This window comes from Bicyclus anynana, chromosome 8 (assembly GCF_947172395.1).
Source record: "Bicyclus anynana chromosome 8, ilBicAnyn1.1, whole genome shotgun sequence".
NCBI classification, from domain to species: domain Eukaryota; kingdom Metazoa; phylum Arthropoda; class Insecta; order Lepidoptera; family Nymphalidae; genus Bicyclus; species Bicyclus anynana.
Window position 1 is genome coordinate 964,489 of NC_069090.1, and position 25,791 is coordinate 990,279.

General features: G+C 41.3%; 1 protein-coding gene across 3 annotated transcripts in view; it reads left to right on the forward strand.

Moving 5' to 3' along the window:
* LOC112055764 (GTPase-activating protein CdGAPr) overlaps positions 1–25,791 on the forward strand; it is an 89,394-nt gene that overhangs the window by 47,024 nt on the left and 16,579 nt on the right. The window contains exons 1-20 of one of the 3 annotated variants that reach the window (XM_052883167.1): positions 2,094–2,906; positions 9,909–10,009; positions 10,727–10,806; positions 11,904–12,010; positions 12,666–12,798; positions 12,920–13,079; positions 13,295–13,479; positions 14,425–14,516; positions 14,971–15,028; positions 15,109–15,253; positions 16,492–16,670; positions 17,250–17,445; positions 21,759–21,887; positions 22,450–22,600; positions 23,053–23,142; positions 23,341–23,432; positions 23,742–23,880; positions 24,176–24,236; positions 24,381–24,487; positions 25,192–25,313. In XM_052883167.1, the coding sequence (XP_052739127.1) occupies positions 9,930–10,009; positions 10,727–10,806; positions 11,904–12,010; positions 12,666–12,798; positions 12,920–13,079; positions 13,295–13,479; positions 14,425–14,516; positions 14,971–15,028; positions 15,109–15,253; positions 16,492–16,670; positions 17,250–17,445; positions 21,759–21,887; positions 22,450–22,600; positions 23,053–23,142; positions 23,341–23,432; positions 23,742–23,880; positions 24,176–24,236; positions 24,381–24,487; positions 25,192–25,313 (2,306 nt within the window). In that variant the 5' untranslated portion in view covers positions 2,094–2,906; positions 9,909–9,929. Of the gene's footprint in view, positions 1–2,093; positions 2,907–9,908; positions 10,010–10,726; positions 10,807–11,903; positions 12,011–12,665; positions 12,799–12,919; positions 13,080–13,294; positions 13,480–14,424; positions 14,517–14,970; positions 15,029–15,108; positions 15,254–16,491; positions 16,671–17,249; positions 17,446–21,758; positions 21,888–22,449; positions 22,601–23,052; positions 23,143–23,340; positions 23,433–23,741; positions 23,881–24,175; positions 24,237–24,380; positions 24,488–25,191; positions 25,314–25,791 lie in introns of those variants that run through there. The other 2 variants (XM_052883169.1, XM_052883168.1) reach the window with 2 other exon arrangements.

A 25,791-nucleotide genomic window follows, 5' to 3' on the forward strand; every position in this document is an offset into this window, starting at 1 on the left:
ATAGTCACATTTTGCTACCTACGATGATGTTTCCAAGTTTAAAATTAAGATACCACGATTTATTTCTCAAAAGTCAAGCCAGTGTCCACCACGAGGTACTAGAAAGCGTACCAAATAAAATCCCAAGCAATGCTCGGTCAAACAATGTACTTAATTTTTTTAATATGTGATTTACAACAATTGTATTTTTTCTCATATCAGAAAGGCGGCCAGTTTGCCTGACGAACTAATTGACGGAATTTATTCTGATTCCTTGAATTTAGGTTACGCCGCATTATAGTCCAGTATACTCGTGTCAAAGTTTAGACCTCTTGAATTTTAATTCAGAAACTGTGGAGCTAATAAACCTTTAGGTGTTTAATTTTAAACAACTTGGATGGATTGCTTGCGGTATCTATCTTAATACAAGTCCGTGGTACGTACTATCATTGCGTCATTTGAGGCGTATGTCAAGCAGATGGATGGTATGATGTGATCGTACAGACAGTTAATATTTACAAACGTACGTACATATACATATTATTATCATGGAGACGTTCAATAATAGTAATTTATGGTTATGAGCTCTGACTTTTATTATTACTAGCTGTTGTACCTACGTATTGATGGATTTTGGGCTATATACTGAGTCTGGGACAGCACTATTGTGTAGCCCAACGATTTTTGGATCCGTTTTTTGGAAGTTGGTTAGTAACATTGTAATTTTGTAAAATTAAATCTACTTGCACGTACTCCAGTGACCTTCCAAGATCAATAATAAGGTGCCAAAATAATGTTACATAACCTGTTTGTATAATTATGTAATAAATGCTGAAATATAAAGAACGACTAAACTGGTTATACACAGAATAATATGAACGACTATGTTAGTCATGAACAACGTAATGACTAAGGACGTTGTTTGAGTTTGAAACGTCGATCATATTCATTCCGATACTATTATATTATTTAATTTTATATTTCTTTTTAAATACATGTAAGCAAATAAATTAAGCCCTCTCGTTGCGGGACATTTAAGTGATCAAGCGACCGGAGAGTTAGGAACCTCCTCACAACATGTGCCGTCTCAAGAATCACTGCCTTCAAACCGACCCTCGATCCAACAGCTAAGCGAAAGCTTCTAAGTTGTTGATTGAAATTTAAAGAGTAATTATTAGTATTACTTTTATAAAGCGGCTATTTAGAAATATTAATTCATGACTTAACGAGTTATGACTAACCGACTCCATTCGCCGCAAGTGGGCAAGTCATTGCGAATTGATTCGTTACTTTCCAGCCCCGACGGATGCCGGACTGGTTTTTTTTAATTGCTTTACTTCCCGTCAGTGCACAAGTACTCAAGTACGCCGCACGCGCGTTCACACATCCTTAATATATACCTTTGTTGTTGCGTAGTATCAACAAAGGTATTTTATCAGTCATCCATATATACTTGTTTCTATGTATAACTAATTTCTTTTAAACTATAGACCAAAAGTTTAAGAGATAAGAGCTATCTAGGCTAGCGGAAAAAGACAAGTCTCTTTTTTAATAATACGTAAAATTAAGGAGGAACTACTCTAGTTTCTAGCATGTAGACCCAGGCACCAGGTGGGCCGATGTAACGGGTTTAACATTACCCACATCCAAATCAGAACAATAGTTCTTAAGAAAACGGACGGACATACAATCATCATACTCTTACCAGTCAACCACAAATAAAATCTTGAAAATTACAAAGAAAGTATTATCTTTACAAAATACCTATTATAATTTTAGTTTGACTAAAATGTGCGAAAGGCACTAACAGTTAATTACTGCCTTTTACAGTTTTCTTTTTACTATATACTACTTGGTACCTACTGTAATGTTGAACTACTCGTAAAACTGAAGAGTGACCAAGATACTTTGTAAGAATACTTATGGTTTTTTTAAATAAAAATTAATAAATTTTATAAAAAACTTATATGTAGTAACGTCCTTTTATTAAATGCTTTTATTTCATACGCATGCAGTACGTTAAGTACGCAAATTCTTATTTTCCACCAAAATGTGGGAGAATTCCGTTCCGTTGGCAACACTACAATCGACCGCGGGCGGGCGGCGAGCGCAATTACGGTGCGGGGCGCAGGACGGAGGGGCGGCTGTCAAATCGAATTACGGCCCGAGTTACGATTCACGTTAATTTCGCTCGGAAAGCTTTTGCCTGAATTAATTTACTCGCTATTTCCAATCTAAACTCGGGCGAACGACGCTCAAGCACGAAAATATTCAAGAGAAATGAGAAATATTTCATTCCAAATTTCGAAGTCACATAGTAACCTGCTATTTTTGTTTGGTAGTCCAGTGCCACAGTAAATATTATTCTTACGGTGTCTTGAAATATTAGTGCTGTGTTTTTTTTATATCCTCTCCCTAAACGAAGCAGTGAAGCGTGAAAACTGTTGCAGAAATATTGAAACAAGACTTTCGCAATCCGTGAATTTGTGTCAGTGCATACGACCGCGCCAGTACCCAGTGCCCTAAAATACAGTGCCAAAACTAAATGTTAATGTAAATTGATACCTTTTTTGATGGACACGCACTAAAAATGCGGTGTTGATTTTATTTTTTGTCCCATTATAACGTGAAGCCGTATAAATTTGTGTATATTGCACCAAAATCAGACTCAAATTGAGAATGGCTGTGACATTCCATTTTCAAAAGACTGAACAGATAAAAAAATAGTTTGTTTTATTTTTAAATATACAGTGTTTGAGGCAAAGGCTAAATATAAAGTTGTATGTATTTGGTATAGATGGCAGATGAAACAGGAATGTTGTGTCTCAATCTCCAGCTATGAGAAGGGTATTTGGTGTCTGCTCTGATGGGTGGCTCCTTTGTGGACAGAATGTGAGCTGCTAGTGGCTGTCTTCTATTTGTTGTCTGTATGTGATTGATTTTGATTTTGTTTATTTTTTTTTACAAGACTAATATAATTGATTCACTTTATTTCAATTTAATATAGTCTATATTTATTTAGCACTTACCGCACAAAATTAAAGTACAGTAAATTGGTAAGGTGTTTTTAATTACATACATAATATGATAGTTTATTGTTGTTTTGAATTTGTCTCTATGGTACAGGCAAAGATTGGTTGTCATACAACCTTTACAATAAAAGTAGTCTTTCTTAAATTACAGCAGACCAGAAACTGTGATAGACACCAGAATATTTAACTAAAATGCTATTGAAATAAGGTGAATAAAGCTTTACTATACAAATATTTGCAAGAGTCCCTTGTAGAAGTATTCAAGTTTCAAAATATTGCTGATTATTTGTTTTTTTTTTTACAATAATATATTTCACCATGATCTCTGGTGGTATTTAAGTGTAAGTGTGCACTAAGATGGTACCTACTTGCTTGAATAAAAAAATGTATCTATAGAATTACTCAATGGAATATGTCTATTAAATTTTATCAACTTGAGCTCTGGCAGAGCCAGCTGCGCTTGCTCATACTCTACAGCAGGGGTCACCAAATGGCAGACCACAGTTCTTATTATCCGGACCGCCGAGCCATTGTGTGCAGACCGAAAAAAATATCCCCACAATATAAATTTCGACTTCAACTTACTAATGAACATCACCAGGATTTAATGTCAATAGCTTGCACCAATTTGTTGTCAAACTTCAGACGGATAATCAGCAACATAAAATGTTACTTTTCTCACTGATAAGTAAATAAATACCCTTGTAATTTCAAAATAATTTTTTATTAATATTTTTTTTTATAAAATGTGTGGACCGTGATGGTAATTTCATTTCTGAAAATGGACCCAGAGCTAAACTAATTGGTGACCCCTGCTTTACAGTGGTAGTGCTGTAGCCTTATTAAATTTAATAGCAGCAAATGCATCAGAACTAAACAATATTTAATTGTGATTTAGGGTGATGTAAAAACTTGAAAACTTGCACCAAGGCTAAGGTTAATTATTATCAAACATGTTTGACAAGGTTGTTAAACTTGACTTTATAACTAAGCAATGTTTGACAAACTCTTCAAACAAAGTTGGTGACAATTAAATTGTTTGACAAACATGTTTGATAAACAGTTTGATCATTAACAGGGTCTTTATGAGCTATGACATTTGCAAAAAGCTGTACAGTGAGTGTGCATGTATTGAAATTTTTATTTTATTGATTTGTCTTTATAGATACTAATTCTCCTGTTGATTGGCTGTGTGTTTGTACATCATAGATATGTATATAACATTAGTTTAACTCACTCTATTGCTTTTTATTGTGTATGATTCACATTAACTACCAATCAACATTGAACCTCCTTCTTAGTACAAGCATGTTAGTTAATACTTAATGTGTTCATGAGAAAACTAATTATAAGTAATTTTATGTTTAAAAAAACAACAGAGTTTTAAAAAATTTATAACTCTCATGTTTGTTATTGTATACAATGGATGATGGAGAAAAAAGTATACAATTAAATATGAAGACCATGGATATTCGACCATAAAATCAATCAATATTCTCTGTTACACAATCAAGCAAGGATCCTATTTTAGAAGTCATATTTTAAATCTAAATCCTTAACCGTGGTTCGAATTGGCATGGTTGTTAAAAGATTTTCTAAAGATCATAAGAAAATACTTCATGATAGGATTCTAATCATTGAGTGGGGCCGGGCACCCTATATTAATACAAGCTTGAGTAAAGGTCTAGCAACCTAAATTATAAAGAAATTGAAATTGATTGAGTAGCAGTATTTGGTACGTCATTTTTTATAATAGTTTGCCCCACAGTTTCTCTAGTGTATATTTTATCCATATATGTTTAAGGCATTCTGAAGATTAAATAGGAGACACTAAACTTTATTTTGCTTTATATGTAATACTGGCAGACTCTCTGTGGTTTCTCCCGCATAGAAAGTATGTGGAAGAAACTGAAAATAGGTTAAAATATAGCCTATGTTACTAGCTGATAATGTAACTTTCAGTTGATGAAAAAATTCTAACATCATTGTGGAACCTACTCCTAACAAACAAACAAAAAAAACAAATTTACCTCTACAATATTAGTTTAAATAGATTAAAAAATTACTAAGTTTGTTTTAGTTGAAAAAAATAAGCCTTAAAGTTAATTGGAGTCTACCATTAGGTTTATTCAAGTAATAGGTACTTTCTCATAACAATATCCTATTATGTTATCATAGGTCAATGCCCTCTCGTACAGTCGGCTCCGTCTCTTCTCTAGCTGCTCTGTCGTCACGGAAGCGATGCCGGCGTCGCAACGATTCGCGCAAGAAGCGTGTTTTTGTACCACGTGCGTGACAGATGCGCTGCGCCTTCCCCGCACCACTTGATCTAACTTGTTTACACGTTTTTTTTTGTTATGTATCGTCATTGTCAGTGGTGTGCACAAGTTTCTTAAGTAGGGTAGGCACTAGACATACGTCATATTAGCCGATGGACGTCCACTGCAGGACATGGGCCTTTTGTAGCTACTTCCAAACATCACGATCTTCAGTCGCCTACATCCAGCGAATCCCTGCGACTTGCTTGATGTCGTCAGTCCACCTTGTGGGGGGTCGACCAACACTGCGCTTTCTAGTGCGGGGCGCCATTCCAGGGATACAAGTAGTATTAACTCTAATAATAGTTTTTAAATATGGCCCTGTTCTAAATGCCAAATTGGGTTATTAGGCTATGTGGTTTCTGATCACGAAGTCCTGGGGCGGAGTTATGAAGTTGATGGTGTTACACTCGTGCCTTGGACAGCACGTTAAGTTTATGTGTAATCATTTTAACATTATCTTTATAAGCCCGCATCATATAGGTGCAGCGTGGTGGACCAAAGCTGCATACCCCCTCTATAAAAAGACCCTGTAGTGTAGACCCGTGAAAATTGGCTATGTAGATTTAAAGGTTACCCCCTACAAACTAACAAATTATACCTCTTTATAATATTAGAAGAAGAAAAAGATTTAAGACAAAAATGTTTATGGTAAGCGTCCACAGATCCGCATCATAGGTATGGGACGCGTCGCATGAAACTGTTTTTATCTACCGTAAAATTAAAAATCCGATTGATGAGTCCGATGCGGATATGTGGACGCCTACCATATAGCAAAAGCTTGCGCATAATTTCAACAACCCATCAAACTACCAACAACTTTTATAATCCAGGAAGATAACAGAAAAACGTTGAAAAAAGATATATTATATTGCGTTTCCCTGTGAGAGAGCATAGTTTAAATGCTTTAAACTAGGTTAAACGTCCATCTCTGCGTCTACAACTGACACGGTGACACTTTACGGCCCATAACTGAGATGTTATAAAAATTTACAATGCCATCAAGCGTGCCTCGCTTTATGCTACATTTATAGCATTTTAGATGAGAATATAAAATCATAAATTCTTTATATTATTATGTTAGATCATTATACTGAAAGTTATAGTTATTTCAGATTGAAATAGAGAGATAAATTCTTTATTGCACTCCCGAGATGACATAACAAGGCAAAATATAAAATAGAATGAACAAAGGCGGTCTTATCGCTAATAGCAATCTCCTCTAGACATTGTAAGAATTTTGTAACGAATTTATAAACGTTTTGTGGAATTTTGTTAGGGAAAACGGGTAACTATAACAAATAAACTGCTTAAAGGTATATTATACTTTATACAATTAGTATAATACTAGCCGACTCCCGCGGTTTCCTCCGCGTAGTTCCCGTTCTCGGAAAAATACGGGGATAAAATGTAGCCTATGACACTCACAAATAACGTGACTTTTTAGTGGTAAAAGAATTTTCAAAATCGGTTCATAGATCTATAGATTTCCCATTACAACACTACAAACTTTAGCTCTAAACTATATTAGTATGATATTTATAAGATTAGTAGTCAATAATAGGTCAATAATATTATTTATTATAGCACTATCCGTTTTCTATTACTTGATTCTTGCATTGCGGGTTGTCTGGAGGAGATCGCTATTAGCTATAAGACCGCCTTTGTGCATATTTCTACCTACTTATTTTGTTACTTGATGAATATTGTTTTATATTTGTTTTTTTTTATGTGCAATAAAGAATCTATCTATCTAATAGGGCTCATTTTAGCAGAACTACTCGTAGTCATCGACAACATGAGAAATCGTGTCCTTGCTCGCTAGACATTTAGCTAAATGACAACCCTTCGGCAGAGACTGCCACAAAGTGTGTCAACGAAGCCGAACGCATGAAGAACGAAAAAGTGATAAATTACACTTTTTGGGAATGACAGACCTTGATCACATGACCTGTTGATAGCAAATGTCATTCCCATAAATTTTACTAGTTTTCGAGGCGTTTGCGATCGTAGAAAGGGAATCGACGTGCCACTTGGCTACACTTGTAAAACTTTCTATTCAAAGAATATTTTTCTATTTTTTTTTTATTTATTTAATTATATATAATAATTACATGATAAAAATTAAAAGGTGCAGACATAAACTTGTTAAAGTTTTTCTGTGCACCCTTCGCCGTTGCAATACTGTAATTCTGTAATTAAATCTACTACTGTATAATACTATAATACTAATCTACTATGAACTTAAAAAATAATTAAAAATGAGCAAGAGAAATCTACATACTTACATACTTAACTAGATCTGTCTGACATTACGTGGACGCCTACGTTTAGTCAAAGTACTACTAAGCCAGCTACTTAATGATAGCTTTAGCGTAATATACATATAGTATTTTGAATATTTGTATTCTTAAATGGTATTAATAGAGCATTAAACAAGTTGTTGCACACGTGTCCTACAAGTATACGAGTATGTACAGACGTGACAGACATACATTAACATTATATTGCGTATCTATAAATTCTATAATCTATACTTAGTATTTTAAAGAAGTGAAGATTGTAGTATAGTAGCGGGTAATCTCTGGATCTATGGAATCTATTTTGAAAATTCTTTTAACACTAGAAAGCCACGTTATTTGTGAGCGGCACAGGCTATATTTTATCCCCATATTCTCACGGGAACGGGAATTACGCGGGTGAAACCGCGGAGCCTCTCATCTCATCAATACGCTTTACAAATTAACGCGTATTTGAATAAATTGATATCACTTTGCGTAATCATCTAGAACTGCAAGGAAAATAAATAAGGAAAATTGTTTTATGCTAATTATACCTAATGGGTAATAGTTCGAGAATATTTGCTCGAGTTTATATATCAACAATCATTCTTTTAGGGGATTTATTAAAGAGGTTGGAACTAATACTAATAGATATTTTACATTTATAAAAAAAAAACAAAAAAAAGAGCAACTGTAGAGAACCCTAACGAATACTAATTTTCCCGATGCGGAACCTAAAAAAATTTTAATAAAAAAAATTCAACCGACTTCCAAGTCAAAAAATAACTTTAACTAAAAAGCAAAAAATAACATCCTACCTATGTGCTACCTTCTGATCAGTTTGAAGGCGGTGCCAAGCCAGTGATGTTTTAATTAAACACGTTTTAACTACAAAATTTCTGTGGTTCTTTCAGAAACAGCTTTAATTAAAACACGACACTGGCTTGGCACCGCCTTCAAACTGATCAGAAGGTAGCACATAGGTAGGATGTTATTTTTTGCTTTTTAGTTAAAGTTATTTTTTGACTTGGAAGTCGGTTGAATTTTTTTTATTAAAATTTTTATTTTTTTATTTTTAGTGTTAGCATACCTACTGCGTGTGTACAGTCACAACCTATCTAAGTGGAAAGTTCTTATCAATACAAAATTATCAAGTCCAAACACAAGGTAGCTACTGGGAGCCGTCGAGGAGTTCTCTTCACTATCCCTCGTCTTCATCATCAGACCCTTAATACAGTCACAATCCATCTAGGTGGAAAGTTCTCATCAACACAAATTTATCAAGTCCAAACACGAGGTAGCTACTGTGAACCATCGAGGAGTTCTCTTCACTGTCCCTCGTCTTCATCACCAGACCCTTAATACAGTCACAACCCATATAGGTGGAAAGTACTCATCAATACAAATTAATCAAGCCCAAACAAAAGGTGACTGCTGTAAATCGTTGACGAGTTCCATCGTCTGTGTTTCGGCTCCATCATCAGACCAACTCCAAACCTTCATAAAAATGTAGTGGTTTAAAATACCTTATGGAAACACTAACAAACGCACTAGCCGTCTCTACAACTTTCGAAAGTTCCCCTCAATTTCTCCAGGATGCCATCATCAGATCCTGACATAAAAAAAATGGGACCACCCTGAAAGTAAACCCTTCAAAACAAAAAAAGAATTTTCAAAATCGGTCCATAATTGACGGAATTATCGCTGGACATACATAAAAAAAAAAAAAAAAAAAAAAAACATACATACAGCCGAACGTAGAACCTCCTCCTTTTTGGAAGTCGGTTAAAAATCGATAGGATAATGATGCTATGGCTGTACCATAGCCTCAAAGGCGGTACCGATAAGTGCGAAACGCATCGTTAGCCGGTAAGCAGGCCGACACGCGACACGGTGACTGTTGAGATAACAGTCGAGAGTCTGGTGCCAGTGATTCATTGATTTGGGCAGCGTGCCTGAGATAAACAGTGCACTTGAGAAACTATTTACCAACAAAATATTGTAGATTGTAGGCCTATGATAGCCGGATCTTCGGCATTTTATAAAAGCTGTTATACTTTGCCAGCTCATAGGCCATGTACCATAGAGGTTGGTCCAGGCCTAGGAAGGATACGCAGCCCGACATATCTCGAGACAAGTGAAAGACAATAGCGATCGAAATTAGCGATATTTTTCGATGCGATGGGACGAATATCATAGTGGTCAAATAAACATACTTTCAACCGAGCTCAGAACCTTTATGGAATTCTGTTAAAAAGGAATGACATTGTTGTAGCATGTGCAAACTGTTGTTGCAGGGCTCTCCCCACGGCTCGGTGATGTCCTGCCAGTCGCTGGCGGCGCGCGCCTTCGCCGAGCCGGACAAGGACTCGCACTGCGCCCGGACCACCTTCCACAGGTACAGTCTCAGACTAAATACATAAGGACTAGTATCGCACCCAAATTCACGAACAAAATTTTCTGCCATTTTCTAAGGGAAACGAGCTTAGATTTCATACATATCTTATACTAAACTAGCAGTTTTTGTTCGTTTTTTACAACATTTAACTACACAAAAAGGTATTTTTACGGAGGTTTTTAACCGACGGACACGATTGTAAACTATGAAACATCGATTCTATAGAGACAGTGTTTATAATCGGATAAGATCGTTGATCATATACTTTGACAGAAAAATAATGTCTTGCGAGGCAGGTCTTTATCTAATTAGTCTGAGGGTACAGTGCACCGCGCGTCGTGTCTGTCGCCAGCCATCGTGTGTAGCATAGACTCGGTGATGTCCTGCCAGTCGCTGGTACAAGGGTGGCAAGAGGTGCGCATATTGGCGTCTCCTAGCACCCGTTCTTCTGCGAAGCGGGTGTGTATCAGCCGCTCACTCTCTCTCTCGTTCCGACGTCTCCTTTAAGAAGATGTCGGTTTAATGAAAAGGCACGTGAGACCATCAGTCCTCGTCAATTACATACTCAACAGCAAAAGGTATCTGTCAAGAAGAGGCACCAGTTAGTGCCTTTGCGACGCACATTCTGCCAGAGAGTACCCAGTCATAAACCAACCACCAAAATAAGGACAAGATGTATTTATCTAAAATTCTTAACAGTATTCTTTGTCGTTACAGAACGGTGCGGTTCAGCTCAGACTCCCGCAGCCAAACCACGAGGACGTCCAACGAAACAGAATGCAAGCGCGATACGCCAGGTAAAGTGGTTTAAAACACCAGTGCGTTGGGAATAGGGGAATAACCTATAACTCATGAGAAATGAAGCCAGCGAATATATAATAAGCCAAAATATGTAATACTAGCGGACGCCCGCGACTTCATCATCATCATCATCATCATATCAGCCGATGGACGTCCACTGCAGGACATAGGCCTTTTGTAGGGACTTCCAAACATCACGATACTGAGCCGCCTGCATCCAGCGAATCCCTGCGACTCGCTTGATGTCGTCAGTCCACCTGGTGGGGGGTCGGCCAACACTGCGCTTACTAGTGCGGGGTCGCCATTCCAGCACTTTGGGACCCCAACGTCCATCGGCTCTTCGCACTATGTGCCCCGCCCATTGCCACTTCAGTTTCGCAACTCGTTGAGCTATGTCGGTGACTTTGGTTCTTCTGCGGATCTCCTCATTTCTGATTCGATCACGCAGAGATACTCCTAACATAGCTCGTTCCATCGCCCGCTGTGTGACTCTGAGCCTTCTTATGAGGCCCATCCGGCCCTGTGTCGTGGCGTTTTGGGTCGGCGTTTAGTGGCCGGTGCGGGCCACAAGAAGCGAGCAGTGACGATTGTAGCGTGTGGCGGTTACCGACGTCTACCATGTCCGCCGAGTCCATATAAAATGTATGAAAACCACAGAAATTATGCCGGTAGCGGCGCTTTGTGGTTGTGGCCGGCGGCCCGTGTGCGGGAGCTTTAACTATAAATTACCTCCCTGCCAAATGTCATCTCTATTACGTCAAGCGGTTTTCGAGATTTCGTGACGACCTTTTGCTTTTATATATATTTAGATAAGAAGAAGAGATGAAGAAGATAACATATAATTCCTTGTTATAAAATTACTAGGTATGAGTATGAGTCATGACAATGTAAATACTGGCTGTAGCGTTAATACTCTTAGTATTAGTGAACTTATTTTTTGAATTAGGTACGTACAGACTGTTATTAAGTATATTACAATATCTATGACTCTGACCTGTGATGTAAATGCACCTCACGCCTAGTCGCTGTTAGGAATACTAGGCTCAGTTAATATTTATTTTGAGTATTAAACATTGATTAAAAAAAATTCCAGGCTCGATGTCGCTGAGCGCGCTGTCGGTGACGCCGATGTCACAGGGCTCCGCCATGAGCCAGTCGGCGCCCACCGCCTCCACCACGTTTGACATCGACATTGACTCGGTGAGATACAATACAAGCCATTTAGGACCGATTTCACCACCTTCTGATTATTGTCAGATAGCTTATTCCTATGTTTTGTCTTTGTCATTTAACATAAAGTACAAGTAGAAGAATTAGATTATCCAAAATTGAGTAGATGTTGGTGAACCGGCTTTTAACACTGCAAATGACGAGTGGCGTACACTTCATAGATGCAAAAATGCACTGCCTACCATGAGGACTCAATACAACCTATGTTGGACCACACAATACATAGTTGGACAAGGAATTTTCAAATTTTTACATACAGTGCATACCTTAGTTAAAAACCTTGTGCACGCCACTGCAAGTGACACTGCACTATTACCGACTAAACTCAACGTCAGATCGTGGGAACACTTTCTAACAAAACCGCGACTAAACAAGATAAAACTATAGCTTGGCAAGTTCTTTCGTAACACTCCTGATAGTCCGCGGGGGCCGGGGGGCGTGTAGCGATGAATGAAAAATTTACGACCGATGCACCTCACATCCCCGCACGCATGATTTCACACCCGCGCAGTCTTTCCTCTGTCGCCCGCATATCGTAAGAGTGTCATCAACGAACGTGCCAAGTAGACATTAGATAGAGGCAGCAATAAACATCCCTAAGTAATACATGTTCTGTTCCCTCTAGCCACCCCCTCCGGCCGCGTGCCGGTTCCCCAAGTTGGAGGAGTGCGCGCACTTCCACTACGAGCGGGTGTCGCTGGGGGGGCTGTGCGTGGAACTCGTCCCCTGCGACACCAGCGGAGATTCGCCCTGCGAAGGTAAATGCGATAGATCTTACCCCTATAACATTTATCTATTATATATCATGTTCAGGTTGATTGTGTCTGAAAGTATTACATTTTCCATTTTGGACTTGTCTGAAAGTATAAATTTTTCCAGGTTGGGTGTGCCTAAAGGTGCGGTCACACGTAAACAGTGCGGAGGAGTCGTCTGAGTCGCGTGCGCTGAGCGCCAGCTGGACGGAGGCGAGCGATGTGCGCGAGTGGACGCTTACCCGAAACATGGACAACTTCCTGCAGTTGGACGAGATGCTGCACAGGTAACTTGCTACTTAGGATTCCAAAATTGAAGCAAAGGATTCTAAAATTGAAGCAAAGGATTCTAAATTGAAGCGAAGGATTCTATAAATAAAGTCAAGGATTCTAAAATAAAGCACGAGCTTATCGAGTGATTGATATAAATCATGATTTAATCTAGAATAAATATATTTTAAATTTAAATTTCGAAGTAAATCGAAGATATTCCAATTTCCAGATGTATATACGAGAGGAAGGTGTCCGGCCTCCCGAACCTCAAGGAGTGCATGACGCCGGAGCTGGTGAGCGACGAGGCGGAGTACCGGCAGCTGATAGCCGACTACGTGCACCACCTGTCCATCATCGCGGACGACTCCATCAACTGCGGCCCGGCGCTCAACTGGCTGCAGATGGACAACAAAGGTCAGTTGACCTCCCGAACCTATAATTATAATAGGATAGTAGTAAAATTGTTTATATTAGGTGAATATCTCACCTAATATAAACAATTTTAAATTCGTATAGTATATGAAATAACAATAAGGGTCCGAAACATATCGATATTAAGTAAAAGTTAAGAATTTAATAGAAAACTTAATTTAAAAATTATGTATTTTATAAATTTTTCCACACGTCAAAAACGCTGTCGTCCATTTTGGGACGTCAGAATGTTAATGTACTAAGGTATAAAAGTCTTTGACAAACACTAAACCGTTTGGTTTAGTGTTTACGTGACGTCATCAAACGATACAATATCACGGCCGACGGCGTTTCGGCTTTTATTGTTAAAAATTATATAAAAATTTAAATTTTTATGTATTCACGTCTCGAAAATATATGAGAAATTTTTTCAATCTTGTAGAATGATAATGAACAATCAAGACCATTTACAAAAAGTGACAACTAGCCTATTATTAGACCCAGTAATAATAGAACTTATTTAACTTGACAACCTCATTGGTTGCTTGTGTTAGTGTACTAATACTAAGCAACCAATGATGTTCAACCTATCTGCGACAAACGAAATCTTTAGCCGCTTTTTTGGTTTTGATGAAAGATTTGGTTCTTGCACCATTGAACCGCTCACTACTTTTAGGATTCTGTCTTTAGTACACTCAGTCTCGTAACATTCTATTGATATGCTAAGGTGCAGTTTTTGCATGTTATTTAATCGTGCGCTGTTTTTGCGTGAATTAATATTAATAATTATTGGAACATCAAGTTTCCACAAATACATTATAAAACTCCATACAACTTGAAGCAAAGGATTCTAAAGTTGAACCATAGACAAAGCGATTTGACACACTTTATATTAAAAGGCTGTGTTGTTTTGGAGGAATCTATTATATTATTGGTATTTTGTCCCAGGTCACAAACTGTTGGTCTCAAATGAAGATTCAAGCTCCATCAACACGCCGGCCGTCGCCGCCGCATACTCTGTCAGGAAATATGTATCACAGGTAAAGCAGATCCTATCGTACATACTGTGAAACTAATCAATCTAATTTCATAGATACAATACATACAAATTTTGTATAAAAACCGACAAGGTTGCGAAATATTTAATTTAACAAACATTTTTAAAGACAGTCTCAGATTTTGGATTTGTCTATAGAGTACTACACAGAGCTCTTGTAGTCTGAGACATATTGAGCTGTTTTCCAAAAAAATGCCTTATAATTTGACAAATTTGACATTACACGAGACAAATATTTTAGCATTCGATTAACCGTGCAGGTGCCGGGTCCATCGCATACATTATCAAAAATATCGTATTACGATAGATTATTATAAATATGTACTGTAGCATAGCATCATGAGATATTATGATGCTGTTCCAACACTACCGAGGAGACAAGGGGCTCTGGTATCTGTAAAAATACCCAAAAAAATAATGATTTTTTTGTATTGCAGGCGCGGGACGAAATTAGTTTCGAAGTCGGCGACATGATATCAATCATCGACATGCCAGGTAAGGCCGGAGGAGTTGTGGAGTACATAATTCGCCATGCAGTTGTATATGGGAAGGAACGAATAATAAAATGCCAATAGTGTTGTCGTTCTCGGCAGGCCCGCAGGAGTCGCTGTGGTGGCGCGGCAAGCGCGGCTTCCGCGTCGGCTTCTTCCCACACCACTGCGTCGCCGTCATCGGGGACAAGGTGCCGCGCCACATGACGCAGCCGCCGCCCATCGTGGGGTGAGATCAGCGTCATCATTCATCATTGACAACCTCAGACTAAATACATAAGGACTAGTATCACCCAAAATTTTCTGCCATTTTCTAAGGAAAACGAGCTTAGATTTCATACATATCTTATACTAAACTAGCAGTTTTTGTTCGTTTTTTACACCATTTAACTACACAAAAAGGTATTTTTACGGAGTTTTTTATCCGACGGACACGATTGTAAACCATTAAACATCGATTCTATAGAGACAGTGTTTATAATCGCACAATATCGTTGATCATATGCTTTGACAGAAAAATGATGTCATACGAGCCAGGTCTTTATCTAATTAGTCTGAGTTAACAACCAAGACCAACAAGTATGTGACTCGTGCTCAATAGTAGCCGAATATGCGGCTACTATTGAGCACGAGTCACATACTTCACTCACGTGAAGATTTTTTTTTTTCAAAAATATTTGCCATATCTTTTTTAATATGACCAATATTTCCATTCTCCTTCAATTAGTCGGGAAAGACTGTGTTAGGAGTGGGTATGACAATAGATCAACGGGACAGGGATCGAACCACCCCTCGGTGATGATAGGCTATAAAAATTAAGAAAATTCTCAGGTATGCAGGTTTCCCCACAATGTTTTTCCTTCCACCTTTTGAGACCCCTGATATTTAATTTCTTAAAATGCACACACCTGAGAAGTTGGAGGTGTATGTCCCGGACCGGTCATATCCACTGGACCATCACGGCTGTTTTAATGGCCCACTACAGGGCCAAGCCTTGTTACTTATAGGAAAGGAGATATAGGCTTAGACAGGTTGCTCTGATGCGTGTTGGTAATAGTGATAATGTTAAATTCATTAATTACCTCTATCAGATGTAATGATAATGACCCGGACCGACGTAAAGTGCTGTCCCAGGCACAGGGTTCTTTAGACCATTAAGAATGTAAAACTTCTTTCAAAAAAAATTATATATGAAAGAGAAACTTGAAAATTACTAGCGGTTAGCAGCGCCATCTCGCGTGTCGGATTCGCTTTACTTCACAAGCTCCTACTAGTTAGTTCACATTTATGCCGTTAAAAGACTAAAATAAAACTACTCACTACTTCATAATTATGCCGTTGAAACATTTAATTTCGTTATATGTAATAAATGTTGTTTCGTAATACATTCACGAGTTTACAAGTCTAGGGTGCGTAAAGAAGTTTTGCTTCAAAAACGTAGTTAACTAGATCGTCATCTGTCGGCAGGTCGGTGGCGGTGGCGCCGATAAAGCCGGTGCTGCGCAAGCACGGCAAGCTGATCTCGCTGTTCCGCAGCTTCATCCTGTCGCGGCCGTCGCGCCGCAGCCTCAAGCAGCAGGGCATCCTGCGCGAGCGCGTGTTCGGCTGCGACCTGGGCGAGCACCTGCTCAACTGCGGCCACGACGGTGGGAGCTTCATCTTGTTGTTGGCTCTACACCAGCTATTATGTGTCTCTGTGTATCATACGAAGTTCGTCTCAGTTAATGTTACTTCCCCAATACAACAGTGTAGAAACAAATTTCGCTTCGCTTCGTGCCTAGCTTCGTCTCGCTCTACTCTCCATCGTTGTTTTTGTGTGAAAGGACTCGAAACATTGCACACGAAGCGCTACTCTACTAGATCTACACTCGAAGCGAGTAGCTCACCGCCTTCCCCCCCCCCCCCCATCATCTCGATCATTATGTACCTACGATGTCATTAAATCGTACCATTTTGTATGGGGCGTTTTTCAAGGATCCTTTAAATCCCTGTAGCTCCGAAAGTAATGATCGCAGATACCCTGCAAATTACGTTTGCAAATTTGCTTTACTATTAGCATACTCTTAATTTATATACAATTTAAAAAAAACTGTTATTATCCCTATTGTGGGAAGGCAAGGCTGGTACATGTCCAACATCCCTACTTCGAAGTGAATAGTGTACATGAAGCTTTAGAGTGCATGTGCAGAGTATGGATTGTCGCTGACAGTGGTGGTTGTCCGCAGTGCCGCTGGTGCTGGTGGAGTGCTCGCGCGCCATCGAGCGGCGCGGCGCGGTGGACGGCGTGTACCGACTGTCGGGCGGCGCGGCGCTCACGCAGCGGCTGCGCGCCGCCTTCGACGCGGGCCAGCCCGTCGACCTGCTGGCGCCGCTGCAGCGCGACCCGCACGCGCTCGCCAGCCTGCTCAAGATGTACTTCCGGTGAGTTGTCACAAAAAATGATGATAAAAAACCGCTGGCTTTTACTCCATAATAATAATAATAATAACCCCGCCAACATCTGCGGGGGATGTGACACCCACTCCGGTTCGGAGGACTCATCGGGGTGTCACCACACGGCGGCGGCAACAACAACAGCAACAATACCAGCAGCAGAGTGACGACGATATACTACCGGAGAGCTTGGGGCAAGTGGAGCTGCGGGCTCCAGTGAGTGCTCCCGCTACCGGTGGTATAGTGCGCCGCATGAGATGGTCTCGTCCACTCAATGAGAGCGTCATGCGTGCGTACTATGGGGCAACAGAGGGGGGAACTAACCTTACTGCGTACCGGTCAAGGATGTTGTCTATGTTTCAGACTCTTGAGCCAACAGTGACCGTGACTGCGCAGCGACTATCGGATCAGGTGCGAGCAATCCAGCGACGTCATCTGCTGGATGAAGCTAACCTTGAACGACTGCGCTCTACTTCAGTACAAATCGATACCATCCGTAGCTTACCTCAGCAAACATTGCAAACCAACATCCCAGAGGTGCTACAGGATGGTATCGATATGCAAGTAAGTAGCCAGAATTATGAGCAATTGAGGAGAACTTTGGAGGATTCTATTATGACATATAGGTACATCCCTCTTAATTTAAGTCCAAAATTGCCTCGTTTGCCTGTACATAGACGAAATATGGCGTTAGTGGGGGTTCTAGATCAGGTTTTAGGTGAATATCTCGTAACATCTGAGGACCTAAGTGATACGCATTCGATTCTATTCTGTGGAGCCGTTGCGGCGTGTCGTATTGCGGGTGTCAAATTCCCTGAACCACGCACGGCTTCGCAGAGGACGGGTCAAGCACCAGCTTGGCGGACCAGAATCGAAAGGCGTATCACACTGACTAGAACTCTCATAGCTAAGCTAATCTGCTTCAAGGAGGGCAATAATCGCCCTAGAGTTATGCGATTTGTGACTCAGGCTTTTGCTGGGACTGACACACGTCCGTTCCAGTACTTGGCTTGTGTCACCGAACGCATTGACTTCTTGAAGCAGAAAGTCTATGCATGGGCACAACGCATTAGGCGTTATAAAGAGCGTATTGACCGGTATAATCAGAATAGGATCTTCCAAAGTGACCAACGGAAAGTGTACAGGAACTGGGAACGATCCAGTGTCTGTGTGACAGATGGGGAACCTCCGACTTCTGATGCTATGTCAGATTTCTGGCGTAGCATCTGGTCGGCCCCCGTAGGCCACACTGAAGGCGATTGGATGAGTACTGTCAAGGAAGAGTGTGCAATGGTGGAAAAAATGATTCCGATATCCATTACTACAGAAAATGTAAGTTGTGCAATTCGTCCGGCGTCAAACTGGAAATGCCCAGGACCGGACGGATTGCACAACTTCTGGTTAAAATGGTTTCGTAGCGCCCATTCTATCTTGGCAGTGCAATTTCAAAATGCCATTGACACTGGATCGCTACCGGCATTTTTAACAACTGGTGTCACGTTCCTGCTACACAAATCCGGAAGTACCACAGACCCCAAAAACTACCGACCGATAACATGCTTACCCACCATCTATAAGCTCCTTACATCCATTCTGTCATCAAAATTAACGATGCATATAAATGCAAATCATATTTTGGCCCCAACACAGAATGGATGTAAGGCCCGGTCTCGTGGTACAAAGGAACTTCTCCTCATAGACACTGCTATTTGCCAACAGGTTCGGCGAAACAGAAAAAATCTCACGGCTGCTTGGATAGACTACAAGAAGGCCTATGATTCAGTGCCTCATTCATGGCTCATGGAGGTCATGCGGTTGTACAAGGTCGATACAACACTATGCTCTTTTCTTGAGTCATGTATGAGACAGTGGATGACAGTTCTTCGTCACCCAGGCGCTTCTGAGTGTTCTGAATCGAATGAACTGATAGGGATTAGGCGAGGTATTTTCCAGGGCGATAGTTTGAGCCCTCTATGGTTTTGTCTAGCTCTTAATCCTCTCAGTACTTTACTGCGGGATTCAGGGCTAGGCTTTCGCCTTCGCAGGGGTGGTGAGCTCATATCCCACTTGCTTTACATGGATGACCTCAAACTGTATGCATCAAAGCGTACAGACCTAGTGTCATTGCTGAAGATTACTCAAACCTTTAGCAATGACATAAGGATGGAATTTGGTGTAGACAAGTGTGCGGTCATCAATGTAGAGCGAGGAAGGATAGTGAGCTCCGAGAATATAGTTATTTCAGAAACTGTCATTCTCAGATCACTCCTTGAAGGCGAGACCTATAAATACCTTGGAATGACAGAAGCACTTTGTATTGAGGCAGGGAATATGAAACAGGTAGTGAAGGAACGCTTCTTTGGCCGCCTGAAAAAAGTCCTAAAAAGTCTTTTATCAGGCGGTAACAAGGTGCGTGCCTTTAATAGCTGGGTCATGCCCTTACTCATATACACTTTTGGCATTCTAAAGTGGACTCAAACCGAACTGGATTCCCTGGACTGTAAAGTCCGCAAACTGCTGACGTCATACCGGATGCATCACCCCCGTTCATCTGTAATGAGATTGTACCTCCCACGCAAGTGTGGAGGACGTGGCTTCTTAAACGCCAGGAACCTCCATAATCGTGAGGTGTGCAATCTCAGAGATCATTTTCTCAAGATGAATGTGAGTATGTATCAGGATGTCGTTGCAGTGGATAAGGGACTTACCCCGCTATCCCTAGGCAAAGAGAACTGGCGCAAGCCTATAGTAATCAGTAACTCAGATCGTGTGGCAATATGGAAGAGCAAGGAGTTGCATGGACGATTCTACAAGGCCCTTACTGGGCCGGATGTAGATCAAATAACATCTGTATCTTGGTTGCAATTCGGTGACCTCTTTGGGGAAACCGAGGGTTTTGTCTGTGCAATTATGGACGAAGTTATAAAGACGAGAAACTACCGGAAACACATTATGAAAGATGGCACTCTAGACATCTGTCGAGCGTGTCATCGTCCTGGGGAGTCCCTCAGGCATATTGTGTCCGGGTGTTCTCACCTTGCTAACGGCGAATACTTGCACAGACATAATCAAGTAGCCAAGATAATCCACCAACAGCTTGCTCTTCAATATGGCCTTATCGATTTTGAGATGCCGCCTTACTATAGGTACGACCCAGCGTCAGTTCTTGAAAATAGCAGTGCATTGCTCTACTGGGACCGAACGATTATCACTGACAGGTATATTGTAGCCAATAGACCTGATATAGTGCTAGTCGATCGGTCAGTGCGTCGTGCAATAATTGTTGATATTACTATTCCACATGACGATAATCTGGTTAAAGCTGAAAAGGAAAAAGTATCAAAATACTTGGACCTTGCTCACGAGATTACCGCCATGTGGAATGTTGAGTCAACTATTATTGTTCCGATAGTTGTTTCAGTCAATGGTCTTATAGCGAAAAGCTTCGACCAACACCTTAGGAAGCTTTCGCTTAACTGTTGGATCAAGAGTCGGATACAAAAGGCAGTGATTCTTGAGACGGCGCGTATTGTGAGGAGGTTCCTCACTCTGGAGCCCTGACCACCGGTTGCTTGGACACTCAAATGTCCCGCAGCGGGAGGGTGAATTTTTTTTTATAAATTTTTAATAATGTTTTGTATTTTATTATACTTATATTGTTAAAAATTTAAAAAAAAAGAAGTAATAAATAAATGAGAGAAAAAAAAAATAATAAAATACGTTAATCAGTGGACGTCCATAGTCTGAAATGATGGATAATGCAATCATTATTAAAGTAAAACTACACACGCTTGACTTGGGGAGTAAATTGGTCAGTGTGATACGAAAGGTGTAATCGGGTGAGGATTTTCATATATTGTGTGCCATCTAAACGCATCGTGAAACAGTATTTGTTATTTTAAACTACCAATAGATGGCGTTCTTAGAGAACTTTGAAACAATCCCATTTTGTACACTTCAAGAATCTGTTTCAGTTATGCATGAGACTCATAGATGGCGCTTTTTTTTCCTTTTAGAAAGAAGTTTTATTGCAGTCGTATTTTATATTACTAGACATTGAATTTTATAAACTGTAATATGCAGTACATAGTTCGAAGAGCCGATGGACGTTGGGGTCCCAAAGTGCTGGAATGGCGACCCCGCACCAGGTGGACTGACTACATCAAGCGAGTCGCAGGACGCAGGTGACTCAATATCGTTTGGAAGCCCCTACAAAAGGCCTATGTCCTGCAGTGGACGTCCATCGGCTGATATGATGATGATGATGAATATGCAGTACAACGTGTTGCTTGGTGTCGCAGCGAGCTGCCCAACCCGCTGTGCACGTACCAGCTGTACGACGGGTTCGTGTCGGCCGTGCAGGCGCCCGAGGACTGCCGCCTGCGCGCCATGCGCGACACCGTCGTCAAGCTGCCGCCGCCGCACTACAGGTGACGCGCCTCCCACTTACTCACTACCCACTGCCACTTCTCGTAGCCCTAACTCTAATAGCCTTTTGTAGACCTTGATAATATCATCTGTCACTGGATATGATCTCTGCCTCCGATTACGTAGGGTGTGGGTTCGAATCCAGTCCGGGGCATGCACCTCCAACTTTTCAATTATGTGCATTTTAAGAAATTAAATATCACGTGTCACAAATGGTGAAGGAGAAACATCGTGAAGAAACCTGCATACCAGAGAATTTTCTAAAATTTCTGTGTGTGTGAAGTCTGCCAATCCGCATTGGGTCAGCGTGGTGGATTATTGAGCTAACCCCTCTCCTTCTGAGAAGAGACTCGAGCTCAGCAGTCGTTGACGACGACGACGATGATGATGATGATGATAATGATAATGTCATCTGTCACTGGAGAAGGCACATCATCTGTAATGTCTAGTCGTACAGGTGTACCGATTTCTTCCAATATACTCTTTTTTACCCGAGTATGGTAAAGCCAGAAGGAAGGGTAATGATGAAAAGTTTTAGAAATATTTTCTTTATTTTTTTTTCAGAACGTTAGCATACCTAATGCGTCACCTGCGCAGAGTGTCACTGCTCAGCGAGTCGACCGGCATGACCGCGCGGAACATGGCCATCGTGTGGGCGCCCAACCTGCTGCGCTCGCCCAAGCCGCAGCACGCGCTGCAGGGGGTCGCTGTGCAGGTAACGCTACACTAGCACACGACACCTGACCCCCGCCTGTGCAGTGTCACTGCTCAGCGAGTCGGGGGTCGCCCAACACCTTACCTTGGCACCCCAACGTCCATCGGCTCATCGAACTATGTGCCCGCCCATTGCCACGTCAGTTTCGCGACTCGCTGAGCTATGTCGGTGACTTTAGTTCTTCAATGGATGTCTCAATTTTTGAATCAATCAATCACGAAGGTACACTCCGATCATAGCTCGTTCCGTCGCCCGCTGTATGACTTTGAGCCTTCTTAAAAGTCCCATTATAGTTAGCGACCAAGTTTCGTAACCATAAGCTACGTAACATAACTGACAACACGCACCGTTCAAAGACTTTTGTCTTCAGGCACTGAGGAGTTTCGGATGAAAAAATCGCGAAGTTTATAAGAAAATACATAGCGACGCTAATAATAATAACTTGTTGGCAGGCGGTGGTGACGGAGTTCCTGATCTGCTACGCGGAGGAGTTGTTCGCGCAGGAGCAGGGCGCGGACTCGGGCCCGCAGTCGCTGGAACAGGTACAATGCTACTATACACAGAGGCACAGTTATCCGCCCTCTCTAATATGACGTGTATATTAAAGTGGGCGTATAATTGTACATCTGAGAATATAACTAAAGTATATCTGATATGTGAATAATCGAATTTTTACTGTGCTTAAATGATTGTCCGTATATGTACGTACAGTATTACTAGACCTGTAATTGATTTTGCAGGACCAATACGACTCTCACGTGGAACTGAGAGGGTTAGAAGCCGGAAGGAGGCCGAAAAGTTTGCCTATGCACCCACCTACTAAATTATTAAGGTATTTTTTTATTGTTTGATTATTTAAGGTGTTTGCGGAAACATGCACACGGTTAATCACACATGAAGTTAAAGAAGAAAAAAATATATGAGATAAAATAATTCCTGCAAGGTTTTTGTATGCGTGCGCACATACGTACGTGCTGACGTCCATGCGTGCGGACATACGTGCTTGCTAACGTACATGCGTGCGTACGTATGGGCATGCGTGCGTCCACCGATGCGCATGTACGTGATGAATGAACTAACACGTAATACCTGTGTATGTGTGTGTGTGTGTTCAACAACATTAATAATGTTTGTGTTACAGCTTAGAGGAGGCCCGCCGGCGCGGCAAGTCCATCATCTGCGAGACGGCGCCGCCCGCGCCCGGCGCCTCGGGCGCCATCGCCGCCGCCGCCAGCGAGACCCTGCGCCCCGCCTCGCACCTCAAGCCAAAGTACATCGAGGTAACTTCTACATGTCACTGTAAAATAGACCATATTAATACAGGTTAGGGTTTATTTTACTTTGAAAGCCACACCTTTAACACACAGACACCATAGGTCTAAGTACATCGAGGTAACAATTTCTACTTGTCTTTAAAATAATTGAATTTATTAATACATGTTAGGGTTCATTTTACTCTGACCATTAAGGTATGACATTTATTTTGAGTTTAACAATTCACTTATAGTGATGATTACTTAGCTAAACTAAAGGAATTGAATAACGTTGGTTTTAAATAATGAATATTGTTTGCAGGTGGGGTCCGGTCCCAACAACCTGCCGCAGTACCACACTGTGTTGGAACTACCAGTTGCAGGTCTCTATTTATTATTTACGTATTTCGTAACTAAAATACTACTAAATTTATATTATAAATGCGAAAGTAAATTTGTATGTCTGTCCGTCTGTCACCGCAAGTTAGTCCGCTAGTGATCTATAAAGTAATGATTGTGTGTCTCAGGGTCGAAGCGAGCGCTGAAGCGGTCCCCGTCGGGCTGGCGCGGGCTGTTCAGTCGCAGCAAGCTGCAGCGAGCGCCCGCGCGCCCGCCCGACACGCCGCCGCAGCAGGTTAGCGACAGCTCCTCTGATGTAGTGTGACGTCACGGGTAGTAACGAGCGAGGTATCATTATTTTGTGGCAGAGGAAACACCTCAAGCAGATCCCAGGACTTGTGACCTTGGGAGTAGGTTTAAGGGATCCCTTTAGATAGCATAAACACTTACCTCACCTGCCCGACGTTTAACACAAAACGTTATTGCACAAAATCACTGACGCGACTGGCAGCGTGACGTCTACGCTGCCTCACAAACAACTGAGCTCAAGTCATCAAATACCCTCTTATTAATAACAAATCTGATAACTCCCCTCTGCAATAACGTAAATAATGAATGTTAATATCACCTGTAATTGAGGAACGTGTAACAATAGCTCGATTGCTTCATTGCTTACTTTACATTTTCGAAATCGGCACTTAAAAGAGACTCTTTTATGGATGGTCTGTCCACAGACTATATCAGTCAAGTCCCCCCCTCCCTCCCACAACACCTTCGGGCACATTTAGTAAGGTGACAGGAGGAGTTATGTTTGAGGCAGAACAGCGCTACGATGCAGCTTGGATGCCGGCAACAATATTAGGGCTTCTGGCCAGGGCTGAAATTACCTAGGGTCCTTGGCGGCTTTAGCAAAAAGGCGCGATTCAAGTGTTTTTTTTTTCGCATTGAAAATATCACTACTCATTTATTGAATGTTCATTCATGAAATGTTTTCTGCAGGAGGTGGTGGCGTGCGCGGCCGGCCTGCGCCCCGCCAAGTCGTGCGAATCGCTGACGTCAGAGACGGACGCGCTGCCGCCGCTCGCCGCCGCCGCCGCACAGCCCAGCAAGCACCACACCAGGCGAGTGATCACGACGTTGCCGGTGGACACTATAGATACATTCATCATCATCCATCATCATTAGCTGATGGAGGTCCACTGTTAGATATAGGTCTTTTGTAAGCACCTTCAGCAGCTCTACGAATTCGATGTCATCAGACCAATTCTACCTTAAGCACTTTTTATGTGGTACACCTTTTTTTTTTTTATTCTTTACAAGTTAGCCCTTGACTACAATCTCACCTGATGGTAAGTGATGATGCAATCTAAGATGGAAGCGGGCTAACTTAGGGGGAGGATGAAAATACACATCCCCTTTCGGTTTCTTCACGACATCATACCATTGTTGGCAGGGTGGTAACTAGCAACGGCCGAAGTCTTCCACCAGCCAGACCTGGACCAATTAAGAACAACTCAATAGGCCCAGCTGGGGATCGAACCCAGGACCTGTAAATCCACCGCGCATACAACTGCGCCACGGAGGCCGTCAAAACTAATG